This window comes from Ixodes scapularis, unplaced genomic scaffold (genome assembly GCF_016920785.2).
Source record: "Ixodes scapularis isolate PalLabHiFi unplaced genomic scaffold, ASM1692078v2 PGA_scaffold2__306_contigs__length_199485367, whole genome shotgun sequence".
NCBI lineage: Eukaryota > Metazoa > Arthropoda > Arachnida > Ixodida > Ixodidae > Ixodes > Ixodes scapularis.
The window spans coordinates 149676385-149694121 of NW_024609857.1; the positions used below are offsets into that span (position 1 = coordinate 149676385).

General features: G+C 44.6%; 1 protein-coding gene across 1 annotated transcript in view; it reads left to right on the top strand.

Annotated features, from left to right (window-relative positions):
- The first annotated feature begins 11631 nt into the window (after positions 1-11631).
- The window catches only part of LOC120839904 (protein eva-1 homolog C), a 275051-nt gene continuing 268945 nt past the window's right edge, over positions 11632-17737 (top strand). The window contains exon 1 of the mRNA XM_042292064.1: positions 11632-11923. Coding sequence (XP_042147998.1) covers positions 11785-11923 — 139 coding nt within the window. The 5' untranslated portion in view covers positions 11632-11784. The remainder of the gene's footprint in view (positions 11924-17737) is intronic.

Sequence of the window (17737 nt, forward strand, 5' to 3'; positions counted from 1 at the left end):
CTTTCACATTAATAAGTGCCTTTTTCGGTTGGGCGAGTAAATTTTTCAAACACGTCGTATTAACGACATGCTTGAAAACGCTTTGATGCATCAACTCAGCCTTTTACAAAAATTTTATACAGCATACATTGCTGCATTTATGTTGTATCCGCCTATGAAGTAAGGACAAACAAACTTTATATTTATAATTATAGCATTCTTTCTAGGCGTTTGATTCTTTAGTATATACTATATACTCCCCTCTTTATTTGGGCATGTTATTTCTTACCTGGGTTAAATATAAGTGTATACAGGTGTCAGTCTGTGAGAACGAAATGTATTTGAAAAAGTATTGGAATACGATAAAATACGCTCCTTGTATTTTTATCATATACATGCTTTTCTTAGAAGTCTAATTGAATTCGTGATTAAGTATTTTTCTAGAAGTATCTTTATTTGTATTTATATATATTTTTGGGTGTAGTTTTCCCATCCCTGCTCTGCAGAAAATCATAAAAAAAAATGCTTACTTTCGAGAATATTTCCTATGTTTCATTGTTAATGCCCAGGAACAAATAGCAAGGGTCTGGCGGGTGTACCATTCGAAAATAACGTCATTCTTATACACGTTTACGGTAAAAAGAAATGAATAATTATGATTCAAACAATTTCTGTTTCAACTCATAAAAAAAAAAAGGAAACTAACTTTGATAATATATTTGTTTAGGAGCCGGTAAACAAAAAAATACAAAATATTCATTGTAGAAAACGACCAATCGATATCGTCTGCACGTCGCAGACTGTTCTTTCATGCAAAAGCAGAAGAAAAAGTAATTCCAATTTATTTTCTAGTCCTTAAAGCAAACCCGCGGTCTGCCTCGGGAAACGGTGTTTCCGGCAGATAAGGTCGGCCATTTGGATCCTCCAACTACCCATATTTTTTCTCGTGCTTCCTTCCAGTTATTTGCTCATGTTTTGTTTTTGTTTTGTTTTTTTGTTTTTTTTTTATCTCAGGTTCATTCGCAGGCCAGTTTCTCTGCGCTCGCCTGCCGTATATCGCAATCGCAAATATTTGCGTTATGGAAAATAAATCTGAGCTATTTTATCCGTATGCAAATTACGTTTTTATGAGCAAATATGAAAACATCAAGAAAGAACTAGGAAATGAATGCGAGTGTAGTGACCTCACTGGTAACTGGTGACTCTGTATAATGAAGCGAAAAGACAGATACAACAGCGCGTTGCCAGATTGGTGAGTGGCAGCCATATCAGGCTTTCATCGGAATTTCACGAGACTTCACTAGAGACTAACATTACAAACAAAACGCCTAAAAGAATCAACCAGGGATGAAGAGTATTTCAAATACAAGTATTTGAAATACGTATTTAAAATACTTTCTGTATTTTGCATTTGTATATAATTACAAATTGGGTAATGTATTTGACGTGTGTATTTAAATACTAACACGTAGGTATTTCAAATACAATTGTAATTAAATACAATTTTGTGGGCGAAAATACATCCCTCAAATTTATTGTCACTATCCAGAGCAGAAAGAAACTACGTTCTGCACCGAATGCAGTGTTTCTCAATCAAGCACAAGCGTTTAGTGACTTTGTGATTACGGTGCTAGACAAGGACCAGAATAGTGGCGAAATCGACGTTCACTGGCAGACTGGCTAAATACGTGCCTGTGACAACTTGTGATGCTTTCCAGCCTGATTTCCGTCCATATTTTTGCCTGGAACATTCTAAATGCGCGGGTCGTCGAGATTTTCGTAACTGGTGCGAGTTGCAACAACAAAATATTCTCTAGCTAGTGCTGTGCGTCTCGGTCGTCTCGGTTCTTTGTTGGTCTATACCAAAATGTAATCGACAAAAAAAAAAAAAAAAGGCTGCTTGATGCTGTGTACTTTTTTCACCTATTACGTCCAAGCTGATTACATTTTTTTGTGATTATATTTCTATTACGTTACTAGAGCCTCGCACGTTAACTCCCGAGTGTGCGATGCAAAATTAAAATGAGATACCCAGAAACCCGTTGCAGGTGCCCTGAAGTCGCTGACGGAAATTTTGAGGAATGTATTTGGAAAAGTATTTGGAGGAGACCAAATACATTTGGTTGTATTTGTATCTTGTACTTAAATGTTTTTTTGGAAATGTAGTTAGATTTGTAATTAAATACATTTTGACGAAGTATTTTGTATTTGTATTTCGATACATATTTGCATGTATTTTGCCCATCGCTGTATATATATATATATATATATTAAATGACGTTTCTAATGGTTGAAGAACACCGCCCTCGGAGCGGTGTGACACACTGGCCCAACCTCGGGGGTGGTGCTCTTCGGGCGTGTTGATCAGAGCCTCCTTCGTCTTGCTTTCGCACAGTCGCAGCTACCGAAAGTCGCTACGCATAAGCTGGAAGAATTTTTTTTTTTTCACAAGTCTCAGAACTTCTTATATTCGGTGACGAGCTAAAATTCAATGCCCGCTCCGCTTCACTCTCGAGCTTTCTGCCTTTGGTAACACATCGTTGCACGCGTAGCCGAAGCCCGGTGAAAGGCAACAAGCGCGTGTGGGAGGCGGAGCTTCCACTGAATTCTTAACCTCCCAAGGACTATAGTCAGTACTCACGGCGGGCTACAAATACTCACAGAAATTATCGAGGCAACAAAAATAATAAAAAAGTTAGTTAGCAAATTTTAGTTAACTAAGCCATTCATTGTTTTTTTGTTTTTTTTTTTTATGCGGGCGCCCTTAAGTACGCCGCGGTCAATAACGCTGCTGTGTGGAAATAGTTTCGTTACTTCAAGTTTCGCTTTGTTTTTAATATTTCCCTTTTTAGAAATAGCATCCCGTATATAATTTATAATATTCCACACACAAAAGAGTCAGCGCCTTTTCGCCTACGCAGATTGAATTAACCCAGTCAGTGAATTTACGATGTGCCTTTCTCTGCAGGTGAATCACAAGTCCCGCTCCTATTGCTTTCTGGGCACATTCTCTTTCCACAACACAGTGGCAGATGAAGCAATTTGTTGTTTTGGTTACATCGTTCTTACAAAAGTATATTGAGCCAATGCTACAAAATCCTTTCCTATTCCTTAAAATGGAATATAAAAGCACTTCATCGTACGAATTAAAGCAGCTGTTGTGTTGTGTAAATTCAGTTTAAATGTTTCTTGCACTCAATTGGCGCTTATCGCTTTACCATTTTTCTCGTATACATTGTGTTCGGCCCCACGGTGATTCGCACTCAAAAGGCAACGTCTCATCTCCATTCTCGTCCTAGAAAGAACGATTCTTGATCGAAGAAGGTGATGGTCGCTCCATTGCTCTCTCGCTAGAAGCGTTTCGTCCCATAGACAACGAGCAAGAAAGCATTCATGGCACCACGAGAAAGTAGCAATTACGATAGAGATGTGACCGTTGGTTTCAATATAAGGCTAACAAATACGTTCTCACGCTTTCATGTCCGGCCGACGAGGCTGTTGTTCTCACGGTCGATATGAATGTTAGCCGTCCTATATGTCATCCCACGAGTAATAACTTCGTAGCAGACAAGCAGAGGCATCTCCATCGCCTACTATAAGAGTAGTGTTTTTTGTGACTAGCACTATTTGATACGGGAAGCCGAATATTGGTTTTCGCTGTTCATTCTCCCCGCTTTTTTGTGTCGCCACGGGTAAGAAAGCGCTATCCAGAAAGGAGACGGCGGGAATCGAGCGCCTTCCCAGGAACAGCAATTAGAGGTGCAGGACGTGATGTCTCAGCAGCGTCCGCACATACTCTGTCAACCAAATTCGTCATTTGCATAAAACGACCCCTAAATGGCTTCTATACAACCCAGGGGATGCACCAACAGAAACAAAAACTACAACAAACTGAGATTGTGAAACACACAAAAAAGGGGACAGAGAGGGACTCCGGTCCCTTGTGTGGGCTTGCTAAGTATATACACACTCACATTCTTACAAAAACGCTGTTCCAGTTGCTTACCTACTGTCTTTCAGCACGCTTAGTTCGATTTAGTTCATACTTTTCAATCGTAAAATAGCGTGAGGCCTCGTTGAAAACCCTTCATTTTTGAAGGGTGTAAAATGGTGTGGGAAAGGGTGCTACAGTGAAGTGAGGCGGATAGCCTTTTTGAGGGATATTCCACTTACTTACGTCAATTTAAGCCGAGATCGTTTTTAGCTACCATCTAAATTTTAAATGCGTTAGCATTCATTGCCTGGTTCATGCAGCCATCTTTTGTTTGAACGGTCGTTGTTTGGTTTGAAACTGGCGTGGACTGGACTGGACCAACGCCACCTGGAATAATCAAAGCCCGTGCGTGCACCGGAATTTTGACGTCATCAGAGAGTGAGATCGAGCGAAGGTGCTGATTGGATACGAGTGCTGCGTCAGGGTTATGCTGGGCCTCGCTGTCCAATCAACGCGTCTAAGGACGCTCGGTTTCGAACTCGGGTCCAATTGCCGAGTTGGGGCCATCCGACTGTCATGACGTTCCATGGAGGAAGAGTTCGGAGGCCTTCATTATTCTAGATCATGTTTACTGGACTGGAGTGGACTGGTTTCGCGAAGCCGCGGTTATTTCGTTATGTTCGTTCGCTCGTTCCGTCCACTTTCCATCTTACAAGAGGGAAAGAGTCTTCTAGGCAGGCTTCCGATGACTCGCCGAGGGAGCGGGATATGTGGGGGATGCGCTGCTGGCTGCATCCGAAACTGCCGACGCCCGAGAGAACAGACTGGATGTCCGAACCACAATGCGAGAGACGCATACGTGATGCCACTGGCCGCTCTCGACGGGGAGGAGGCACGGACAGATTGTGTTCGGGTCTATATAAGCTCGAACCAAGACTGCTTCGTTTCACGCCGACCTCTAGAGGGCGCTCCGACCAGTGACCAGAGTGAAATAGAAGAGACAGAAAATGGCCAATTTCGCGAACGGCGAACGACGCCGCGATGATGCGAAGGGGAGCAAACCCGCGAGCAATAAACTGGCCTTGCTGATATAATAGGAAAAACGTGCTGATATATAATCGGGATGAAGTAAATAGATGGGTCCCTAGATTCGGGCGCCATCCATCCGCGTTCGAGAGAAGCACCAGGAGCGCCAAATATAATTTGGGTGCTCTGTTGGGTCGAGTGGCATCCCATAAATGTGTTTCTCGCAGCGTGCTCCGACCACAACAAAACCGTTGCGAAGTTGGAATTACGATCCTTCGCTGAGTCGGAACTCCTGTGCAAAATGCGGATTTATTTCGTCGAGAATCAGCGTAGCAACGTTGCAATTCCAGCATCAGTTCTTAGCGCCATTCAGCTCCAAGTATTCGAAAGATCTGTCAGCTGCCATTTTTCTTTTAAAACTCTCAGGAAATCACTTATAACTTTTGAATAAAACAACGGTTAGTTCTGTAATGTTATAACCTGGTTCGGGCCTCTATGCTACGTTTATGCAGGGAGAAGGAGCGTTCGGGCGAATCGTTCATTTCTGCGGTAAAAAAAACACCTTGTAAATTTTCGGTTCATGCAAACTGCTGCAGGAAAACTAATAACTATGTCAGAAGACGGTTTATCGTTGTTTTTTTTTTTTTCCGCAGTGTTGATGATTTTGATTTTTTATTCAGCCTATGTTTTGCCTTGATACTTCGTATTCTTTGTCTGCCGACCGCTGTAAAGGGACTGACCGCCACGGCAGAATACTTGGTGTCTTACTTTTCCGCACCACCCTAGACACAAATATATTTCAAATAAATTTATATTTTTCAGGCTGGAGATTAAAAGTCAAGATGATCAAATTTGAAATTGTGATTTAAATCACACCAGTTTTACTGTGATAAACTAAGTCAAACGTTTTCCGCAGAAATAATTCTCGATTTAATCCTCGATAGTTTTTATTTACTGACTGACTGCCATTTGATCCTTTGTATATCTACTGATTTTGTATTTAAATCTAAGGATCACCGAGAATAAAAGATGTATAGCAGGTTGAATACGAGCAACTCTTCAGAGCAAATCAGAGCGTTGCGATTTTTCTATGTTCCTTTTCGTTTGTCAGTTACGTAATCTCCTGCTGCAAGCAAATAAACCTGAAAGAAAGAAACCAAAACAAGAGATGTGATCTACTATTGCAAACAAATCATATCGCGAAAGAAAAATCATATACAGCTCTTTCACTAACTAAAGAAACGCTGATTTTGTTCTAGAATGGCGGGTTTACATCAACAAAAAGTTGTTAATTAAACAACTTAGAAAGATTAAATATCCAGTAATCATTTCTTCCGTGTTGTCTTCAGTGATAGACGGTTTGATCAATCAATCTGCCACGTTTAAAAATGCATTTAGTGCTAAAGAGTCACTTTTTTCCCCAGCTAAGGAAGATTTAAGGCCTATCAGTCTGCTTTAAATCGAATAATTGTGATCTAAATTAAGTAAATATAGTTTATACACTTTGCTTTAAATTATATATATCATTTAATTATTATCATTGTGGAGTCGGTCATTCACGAATCAACAACGTTAAACTGCCGATTATATAGGGCGGTAGAGCAGTCACATGATCATGATTCCTCTCTCGTCCGTTATTCATGAAGTCTCTATTTGCTGTTTATTTGCATGTATATATATAAAAAAAAAAACTTTTTTGGAACTAAGTAAATAAGGTAATTAGCACAATACAAAAGAAGGGAAAATATATAACGATATGTTCCATTTTTAAAACGGAAACGGCAACGAGTTCCTTTCTCGCAGGTGGAACTTGTAACGGGAACGCGTTCCAAAAATCAGAACAACGAGGAACGAGCTATCGTTTCTTTTTGAGGGAGAGAACCCACTGACGCCACCTGCCGTGTAGCCCTAGAACGCATCCGATCCTGCTTGTATTTTTCGCATCATTCTTTCGCCCCGCGCTTGAAACAACCATTTCGGATAGATAAGTCTTATTTTTATCTTGCGAATACCGAAAAACCTTCAGTACAGTCATACGCGGTTTGGAAGTATTCCAGGCCTGATGGATGGCGTCTTGTCCTTCGGGATACAAGCGGGTCTAGCGCAGTGGATCACACTGAAACGAAAATGTGGAAATCAGCCTCTACTCGTGTGGGCTCGCGTTCTTTTCTGTCTTCGGGAGCTTCAAGTTATTACAAGAGTCTGCTTAAATTGAATGGCGACGTTATTCTTTTTAAAGACGCGCCCCAGCTGACAAATGATAATCTCATTGGGGTAAGGAGATATGTTGGCGTGTTTTAAAAATATTTGATCATCCTTGGGTCTTTGGTGGCTACCTTCTTTCAACAAAGTCGCTCAAAACATAGTGACATTTTTTTTAAGAAACTCAGGGTGTGTTAAGTCTTGGTCACCATATTATAGCTGCGCAACCATTGAGGCTGCAGAATTAGCAAATAAGAGCATAATAAACACACTCTAAGAAAAAAGGGAGGAGAAAGGTAGCAAAAGCGACTGTTCCTCCTTGTCGCGGACAAGTTGCCCAGAGAAGGGAGGAACGGCAGTTCAGATGAAAGGAGGAGGGCGGGTTCCTCCTTGTTCAGTTGGCGCAGGGGTAGAACATCGCGCTACTGACCAAGTGGTCAACGGTTCGATCCCCAGGAAAGTGGTTTTTATTTTTTCTTTTTTTTGTAAATTTTTTTTTTTTTGTTTACTAAAACACACATAAACAAACCCAGACCGATGAAAGGAAAATTAAAGTCCTTATTATTCTCCGAGACGTTTTCCTCCTCCAGGCAGACCGGAGAAAGCTTTCGCCGCTTTCGCCCTCCCGACCCATCTTCTTTCGGTTTCGTTTTTCGAGCACATCGCGCACGTTGTTTAATAAATTAATGTGGAGTTGATTGAGTTTCAGCGGCAGCGAAGGCCGCCTGTAATTCCGTCTTCTAGTCCAAACGTGCAGAACATTTCGGTTGCATTGACGTTTTTACCACTAATTTATCAAACGAGCTAACGAAGCCGCTAGAAACAGCGAAGTTCCGGAGCAGTGCCAGCTGCGCTACATACACTGGGTAAGACGGCCGTCTCCAATTTGCGGGACACACGCGGAGCTACAGCAGCGAAACCACGAGGAACTGTGTCGACGTTTTCGACGTTATGGAAATCGCGGGAACTGCGTCCAAGGAAGGCAGGTTTTCCTGCCGGCTGCCTGGGTGCCTTCCGTGCTGAGTTCGGTTCCGTTGTCCCGTGCCGAGTGCCAACCGGCGTTCAACGTGATTCTTCTGCGTGTCAGCAACATCGTCAAAGTGGTTCTGTATTTCTTCGTGTCAGCGACATCGTGATGGCAGTGTTGTGGGTTGTGAACAGAAGTCTGGAATTATCGCCGATGTGACCGTGTGTTCGCGTATCAGTGGTGTAACAACAAGATGAGATGACGTAAACTGTCGGGCATTGATGCCGCTGGTCGGGCCGTTATCGGAGGGGCCGGGGTGTCGCAGGATGACATTCCGCTTTACATTAAAGAGTTTAAAACCACTTGAGGGATTAGGTGCAGTTGATCGACGTGTGGATAGTCATGTTGGAACGCTGGTCTGAAAGGTAAGCTCCTATCGTACAGTGGCCAATGTGACTGTCGGTCCCCGAGAGCGATTGCGCTCTGGGGAAATGACAACACTACGAAAGTATGACGGAAAGGACGTATATTTATAATGGAAGTTTAGCATAAAAAAAAAGACTGGCAAAATCGAAAACAAAAAAACGCTATCCTTTATTTTACTGTTTAAATATATTACGGTTCCTGTAGAAACTGCCCTCTAAGTGGCGCGCTGGGATGAGCGCTAGAAGTTTTCGAGCTCGCAACGGCGCAGCTCCGTACACTTAACAGTTGTCGGAAGTCGCGGCTTTGACTGCATTCAAGTTGATCGAAAAGCGATTTCTGTGCCCGTGAAGCATCACTTCCAGCTGAGGGGATATCCGCTCTACAGAGATTAATTCAAGACGGCAATTGCAGCTTTGCGCGAACAGCACAAATAGAAAAACGAACACTACAATATAAATACTGGCTACGAAGGGCCATGCGGGAAAACAAACTCATGGCTTGGAACCACATTGGAGCGGCTCGATTTATTGGCTTTCAAATCATTATGGCATGATCGAGCGTCTTCTTTTTAATAAGAGATTCATCCCCTGAGCCATTAAAGATAGCCTCAGATGTATGACATTGCTGGAAAAAAATGAACATGTTCGGAATATTTTTTTTTGCTTAGGGAGTCACCGAAAAATTCCGTACGTTCAAAACGACCACTATAAAAGACGGAAACGCAGGGCTCGGTAGTAGTGATCGGGGTAGTGTGCTGTTCTATTGATGTTTGTATGTGCGATGCCTGTGTATGCGTTCAATATATGTTGACCTGATGTTTGTAGTGTGCGCAACGTGTCCACATGTGTTAGAGATTCAGAAGAAAAGGAAACGCAATTGTGGCGTAAGGAAATAAAAATATTTTTTGTAAAACATGAATTGGGCGGTATATAGCGCCACCTAGCCTAGCTACGTGCGATTACTCTGTTTGACCCTGCCATCTGGTGGCAAGCGATTTAACATCCTTTTACGCTACGCGGCTACGCCATAATTTCGTGTTACCGTGCTGAGTGAGATAAGCCAAGAGGTTGCTTCGGATTTGTTTTTTTTTTTTGAGAGCAGCTTTTGGTTTTGCGGGCGAATAATTTTCACTCCTCCGTGGTGTGCGGTTGACGAAACCACTGGACGCAACGGTTGACGAAGGAATTGTGGCTCGAGGAATAGCAAAGGTAGGACATAAAGTGCGCGAACTGAGTGCCGGTTGTCTCCGTTGAACATCGCAGTGCTGACGATGAATTGACTGAGTGACTGCATGCTTTCGAAACGTAAGTTTCTTTACCTGCAGGGGTAAAGAAACTTCGGAAATAAATACAGTTCGCGGAAAGCTCGTGTTACGTTTTTATTTCCTGCTCCTCTCGCGTCGTGCAATAGACTTAGTGTTCTCGTTAAGCCTTACCGAGCTCGATTTGCTCGATTCGTGGCCGCCATAATGAGATGCAGTCGACGGAGGAACTTTTCCTCCCCTGCTTAAGGGACGAAAGTTTCTCCCTTTCTGAAGGAACATATGTGTCAAGAGCGTTCCTCCCTTTAGGGAGGACTATACTGACCCTTTTTTCTAAGAGTGCATAATAATCCGCGCCCTGGGTGTCTGAAATTTTCAGTGACCCTATCTCGATAAATTATTATTTTCTGCCTGAGGTAATACGAACATTTGTGTGTGTGTGTGTGTGTGTGTGTGTGTGTGTGTGTGTGTGTGTGTGTGTGTGTGTGTGTGTGTGTGTGCGTGTGCGTGTGTGTATGTGTGAAATAGACGTCACTCAGTCAAAGCCTCGAGTTTTCCGTCTTCTTTTGTTTGTTTCTTTTCTTTTATGACGGACGCTACATTGCACTGTGGCTTAATACTTTAAAACAATCCAGCACACTCTCTTTCTTTCTTTCTCAAGGAACGGCAACCGTGACCATAGACTGCCTGTAACTTGATATTTCTTAGCGAATGTCAGTATAAACGCCCATGGAGCAAATCGCTGATGCGGACGTTCGCGGTGATCGATTGGCGGTAAGCACAACCTTTCAGCGCGTATGTAAGAAAACCGCTTTCGGGCTCTTTATTATACAGCCTCTCCCTCGCAGAAACGTTTTGCCAGTGGCGGTCCGATCGTACGGTACGAGCCCAGGCTGATCAGCCTTCTTCAGCCCAGCAACGAAAATATGTGTGCGCGCCCACGTACGTTTAAGACAGCTAGGCTATTTGTTTGTTCTTCTGTCCCTTTTATTTAGTTTTTTTGTATGTCATTGCCAAAATATTTTGATCATTAGGAGCTTCACCGAGGGTGCGATATTCTTTGCCTTCTCTCCTCGCTCCCCTTCTTCTTGCAGGTACGACGCTGTGCTGCGATGCAAACCTACTCATTAGCTCTCGCGTTTAATACGCACTCGTAAGGGTCTTTCCTGCTCGTTTTTCTCATCCCTCCTTAGCCCCGTCATTCCCGAAAATTTTGGCGGCATTGAAGCTCAGGCGTAGACTACAAAATAAATATCTGAAAACCCGACATACAGCGAAGTATAGAGAGCCATCGAAGAAGGACGCGTTCCCGAGCGTGAATTATATTAAAGGCCAACGGAAGAAAAAAAGAAAAGGAAAAGTACAACAAGCTACAAAGCAACTGCACTCCCTGTCTGCCTGTCCGCCACCAGCGGTGCCTTTGACTTTTTCAAAGGCACAACTTTTTTTTTCACCATTCACGCGCGAAAATGTCGTCGTCCCGCCCACACAGACACATCCACACATTCACACGCACAAAAAATGTTTTAAAAAAAGAAGAAAAAGTGCTCGAAAGCAGAAACCAGAGACAGTTCGCCTCTAGATCAAACAAGGAATCAGAAAGGGAAGAAAATAAATATTCGCGTGAGTGCGAAGCCTGCAGAAGGAGCCCGCCGAAATTGAACTGCGGCCGCTAGCCTTTCTTTTGGTTCGTTCTCCGTCCGCGCTCACCGCCTGCTCCGCTGGCTTCACTACACCTCACCGCCTTCCAAATCGGCGTGGTCACGTGACCTCACAACCCGCGCATGCGCGGAGAAACGAGTTTAGAAACGCGGGGTCCCAGCGGCCTCTGTCGGCGCGGCCCGCAAAAAAAAAAAAGTATCCTCGCATCGCTCGTCGGCCGCGCGCGCGCTCGGTCCGAGAGGCAGAACGCGCAGAGTTGGCCGAGTGTTTTGAGCGGAGCGCTTGAGTTGGCGTTGCTGGTGTGCGGCGTGCGTGCATGTGTGTGCCATGGCAGCGGCGGCTGCTGCCTCGCGGCCGCGCCCGTTCGGATTGTTGTCAGCGTCGTCGGCAGTCAACCGAGAGATTCTCGTCCTGCTCGGCTCCCTGTGCGTCCTCGTCGGACTCGCGACGTCGTCGTCCCACCTCCGTGAGTACTTCTCACCTCTTCTTTTTGCATCTGCGAACCGACGACGCGCCGCGCGCTCCTCGCGTCGTTTTTGGCTTGGCCGCCTGGCTTGTTCTTGATTCGCATGCTCGCCGCAGCTGACTCGCCTCCGGCGGCCGCGTTTGGATGTTGTGTCCTCGTTGTTGTTGCTCTCGCAGCCGGTACAGATGTTTCTGTTCATCGACTCATACTCATCACGCGCCGATAGTATTTCACCTTTGTGAAAACTTTTACGGAAACAAAACGTAAGGAGAGAGCGAACGCTCGAATACTCCATCTTTTTTCTTTTTTCTTAGAATGATGAACGTCTTTACTACTTAACCACCGAGGTGTAAAATCTGCGAGCGGTGACTGGTGAATGGCGGTAGGCGGTCCAGGTGAACACGCGCTCGTGAAGTGGGACCACACCAGAAGGCTGTCACGGGCTCGCGCACGCACGGAACTTTTACTCCAGCCGAGGAGAGGAGTCCACGTCCCCGGGGGGCGTTGGTGCATCTTCGGATGTTGAACCGGGAATACCACTTCTTGCTCACGTGTACGTGTGTACTTTCCGCTCCTCTTGCTCCGGTTTGATGGAACGTCACAGTTGGCGGCGCGGCTCGGCAGGAGAAATGATAGTTTCCCCCCCGAGGGAGGCTTTTCCTTTGCTTTTCTACGTCGGCGATGAAACTCGCTTCGCGTGATGCCGCTGCGCCAGTGAGTGTCTCCGAACTCGAGGAGGAGTTCTTACGTCGAGCTTGGAAATCTCGATCGGAACCGTCTATCCGTTAGAAAAAGTTATTTTTGTGTTTCCGTCATCGTTACGCGTAATTTTCGAAGCCTCATTAAGCCCATCTTTTCTTCTTTTCGTTTTTGATGCATTCTTATGTTTACTGGTGAACGGCTTGAGGAGATTCACGAAAAGACTAAAGTACCGCTCGACATTCCCCCGGAAGCCGCAAGAAATAAGAGCTTCTTCTCGTTAAGATAATGGTTTTAATCATTTTCCTTTTACTTTCCTCGCAATGATTGCCATGACCGAATTTAGTTCTTTGTGTGGAAAACATTGTAATGTGTAGAGTTTGAGGCTACTTTAGTTCATTTGTGGAAACGGTGCTAGTAATTGTGCTCGTGCCCTATGTTTAGATTCAAAACATATAGTTTGTTACATCCGTAATTTTCTTTTCCTTTTTTTTTTTTAAGGTGTGTTTATATGCTTATATTTGCCTTTTTGCCTAACGAAAACCTGGTCGGGTCGTTTCGTTATGGCACGTTTTCTTATACCTAGAAATACACAAACTCATTTGAGGTGGATGTGATGATTCGCCGACGTCAAACAGTCGCGGTTCTCTCACTGCAACTGAGTAGCTGCTATGAGAATGCTTCCGCAAGATACGCTACTCGTAAACACGTCTGACGGTGGGCGAATACTCTACAGCATTTCATTTTATTACACGCGGTTTTCAGACCAGGGTCTCGACGCACGCTTGAGCAGTCCGATTCGGACTGTTCAGATCGCACGAAAGTGCGGGGGACGGTCAGAAATATTGCAAACTTTCCTCGAACCTCGTCGAGGTTCGACCGGTTCGGCCGACTTTCCAACTTTAGGGCGAATTTCGATCAAGTTCGACTCGTGAAACAGCTTCGCCCGACTTCTCACCCCAAAGTGTAGACATTTTGGAAACGTTGTCCGAACAGTGATTTCGTTTTCTATATTTCGGCGAACGATAGTCCCAGCGCATATTGCGGTCCCTTATCTACGTATAATGACCTTCGTTATTCGCTACTGTTGCTAAGCGTAAAAAAAAAAAAAAAATTTAAATAGTTTTTGTGTTTTTGCAGGAAAGCCAACTCACCGACACTGTTTCGTTCTTTTGTTTAAAGTGGTAGACCAGTTCTGGTTTGTATCAACAAGTGTTTCCATGACCAATGTGTGACAGGACCTGAATAGAAGGAAGAAACACGCATCAGACAGCGTCTGCAGATGTATTGGTAGCGTGACCTCGGCTTAACTTTAGGGTTGACGCAAACTCGGTGGGGTTCGAGTTCGGCTAGGTTCGAATGTTTCGACGGAAGTCGTAAAATTGGAACCTAGTCGAACTCCCAACATCGAAACTGTGAACTTCGAAAAGTTCGACGAAAGTGCGACTATCATGTGCACGCGCGGAAATCAAAAACGAGCTGTCGCCGCCTACGAGTGCAATAATGTGTGGGAATATTTTTCATTGTTCCACATCAATATGTTTTCTGAAAGCACTAAAAAGTACGTATGTTTGCTTTCATATGATGCAAACATTGGTACTCATTAGAAAAAAATATATATATAAATTAAATTACTTTATGAGTTTGTTTTTTCTTCAAAATTTGAAAGTTTTGCTTAGCAGTCGGGCAACACTGTCCACAAGTCGTGCCGAAGGCTGGAGTGCCGGTGGAAAGCGAAGCGAGCGCAGAAAATTGAGGAAAATTGTGCGAGTGGCTAGATCCTGCGCCCTAGTTCGGATTCGTAAAATCCGAATTCGTAAAATTTCGCTAAACGTTCCAAGGTTCGCCGAACGAGTAAAACGTTAGGTTCGGCGAACGTTCGCGGCATCCATAAGCGTAGAACATCGAACGAAGCTCGGCGGGAACGATAGATGCCCTCACCCCGTTTCGGGGAAGAGTAGGGCGCCGCCGCGTGTGCGCAGCAGAGACCGGCGTATTGTTTATGTTTGTCCTTCTTTCCGGCCGCTGGGACGGACAACTTTTTCCCGGGTCGTTTATTGTATTCGCGAGACCGGAAGGAAGCGTTCGTTAGCGGAAAGGATTTGTCGACCGGCGGCGATGTGCCGGGGGCCTGTCACGTGGTCGGCAAGAGACTCCATTGACAGTGCGAAGGCGAGCCTGCTACTTGTCAGGCTGTCTCCGGCAGAGGGGCCTTGACTGGCGGCGCTGACGGCTCCGTGCTGATTGGTCCCAGCGGCCTTTACATTTCGCCTGCCTGTCCGCGTGTCGTACCTGCATGCGCGTGTCTGCACTGACGCCGACAGCGTAACTTCCTCGTTTTGTTCTTGGGCTTCCGCCGTCGTGAATACGGACCCGTCAGGCATCGTTAGGTTGTTTATCTGTTCGAGGCACGTTGCGGCTTTTAGGTAGCCCTCATTTATTACTGATTTGACGCGACTGGATTGCGCGTTTCGTGGTTCCAAATAAACTGCCGATACTCTAAGATGTGTTTCTTCTTCTTTATACCATACAAATTTGTTATTGAGCCCGGCATAATTTTGCCTTCGTTTCGTTGCTGTAGTTCCTGACAGTATGAATGAGAACGGCGAGGCGTCTCTTTCGGACGCCCGCTAACCTCCAGCACGCGCCTGTTGCCTTCCGTCGTGCTTGTCACCTTCCGCCGTGCTTTAGCTGCGCGCGCATACTGGAGGATCGCGAGACGCCGAAATGTTATTGGAGGTAGGAAGGTCGTCTTGGCATAATTTACGTGGAAAAACGGAAACAGGCAAATCGAACGCTGGAGTGCCTTTCAAGAAGCACGGGCCGTGCCTGTTGAGCGGCCGTCCAAAGACGCGTGTCCCGTCATCTGGAGATGAGGCAAATGAATGGAGCCGGAGAATCGCCTTCGCGGACTGTCTCGGCGCTTGTCGGAGATTCCACCTTTTCTTTCGAGGTATCAGCGAACCATACGCGCGCTCAGGAGCACGCGCACACTCGAGTTCTGGAAAGGAGTTCGCTCTTAATGTCTTTTAATTGCCCGTGAAACAGCTGTGCTGAACTGCAGCATAAAATACGTCTAGCAGAACAAAACTCTCGTCGTTTTCTTTTTGTTTCTTTTTCGGATTTTGTATTTTGTATGTTTTACGGATAGTGGAGCATCCTCAGTTTTGTACACGTTACTTGAGGAAAGAAAAAAAAAAGTAGTATATTAATATCACAATGACTCTTGGCTAAAAAGTAACCATTTCGATTACTGTATTACTTGAGAAGTAAAATAAATGGCCATTACTCGAAAAAGTAAGCCTTGCTTTTCTGATTACTTCAAATATTCAGAACTGCACATTTTTGTACCGTTTTTAAAAGGTGGTCCTTCGTGCTGCTTTTTATTAGACTAGAATCACCGTATTACGAGCTACTTATCATCTTAATTCGCCAAATTTCGGTGAAACACTTTCTTGTCGAAGTCTTGGTTCGAGGATATCTTGGTTGCTTCGAGAGGGCGCCGGTAGAAAAAGGAGGGGAAATTGTGTTGGTTACAAGGACATTTAGTATTTCCAAAAGTAGTTAAAATACTCGCGAGATTGTTTAAAAATTACACTCGCATGATTACAAGATTACTACCAAAAGTAATCGATAACTAGTCATTTGATTACTTGTAGGGAATACTGTACAAGTATGAATAAGCTAAATGCCACGTAGAAATATTTTGGAGTCTGAGTTCATTCGTGTCCTGATTCATATCGAGAGCTAACGAGGTGCATTATATCTTTCATTTATCGTGTTTCACGAGGTTCATGTCAGTATTCTACGTTCTTTTGGTTTTGTAGTACAACCTAATGTAATGGCTTTGAGTCTTTAAAGGGGTCATGGAACGATTTTCCTACTTCTTCCTCCTTAGCTTTAATCCTCAACTCAAATGCGAATTGTGAAATCACGTCGTCGTGACGTTCTTCGGCACCGGTTCGATGACTCCTAGCTTCCACCGTGCTTTTTATGCACACCATAGAACTCGTCGGTCGCCAGTGACGATAAGTTCCGTCAGGGCACTCATTGGCCACGAGTGCGAATCTAAATATTCGTCTACGGATTGATTGTTGACGAGCGCATACGTCCGAGTGGCGCAGTTCTCGTGTCCAATGCGTGAGCTGGGCTCGGCTGACGTCAGGTTGGCACCGCTGACGCGCTTTGGGAACCGCGAATGTGTCATAGTGAAAAGGTGAGAGCTTTCGAAGGAAAGAAGGTACAAAATAATCCGCTATATTTTCAAATGTTCGTACCGAAAAGCTGGCTGTTGACTTTCTACCCTCTTTCTTTTGGCCAACTAAATGATATGGGATTAGTAAAGTCCCAATTTAAACTCATTTATCCCAGCCCAAAATTCGTTTCATGGCCCCTTTAAGGTGCGTAATGCATAAATGCATAACTAAATATAAATAAACACATTACGAAGGTGTACAATATGCTGTGGTAATTGTGGATACTGAAGGATTCGATGACTTAAAGAAGTCGTTCCCAATGTTAACTCCACTCGACAGAGTACTTCCCCTTCGCGAACTTAACTGTCTCGACTCTCAATTCGGAACAGTGAAACGCTTTTATTATCGAGCATATAGCACGGCCGGACTGGAAGCGCGCGCTCTCTTTCTCTCCTTACGGCCTTTGCAATTGGGGCAATTGCCACCTCCCGCCGCAGTTCGCGGGGGCGCTGTCACCTCACCCCTGGGCTACCCTTTGCCATTTGCACAAAGCGCGCCTGACAGTGGATCTCAGCGCTGTCGCAACTTGCGACCGAGATTTTTATAGCCTTTGACACCTGATCCTTACGTTTAGACCCGCAGCCACCATCTAACACGCTTCTGATGAGCCCAAAACGGTGAACATTTGACGCACATCTCCGAGAGATTCGGGAGTAAAAAGTAGTAAGTAGAGACAGCGAATGAAATTGCGGAAAAACTATACTCGTCTTTACCTCCAGGACTTCTGTTGCAACTCAAGAACAGGAAGAGACGAACCCCTTCTACGTGGAGGAACTTTAAATGATAAATAATTCGTACACTCTCGTGAAATGTAAGCAGGCCCAATTTATTTATTGCCGTGGTCTGTATCATCATTTCA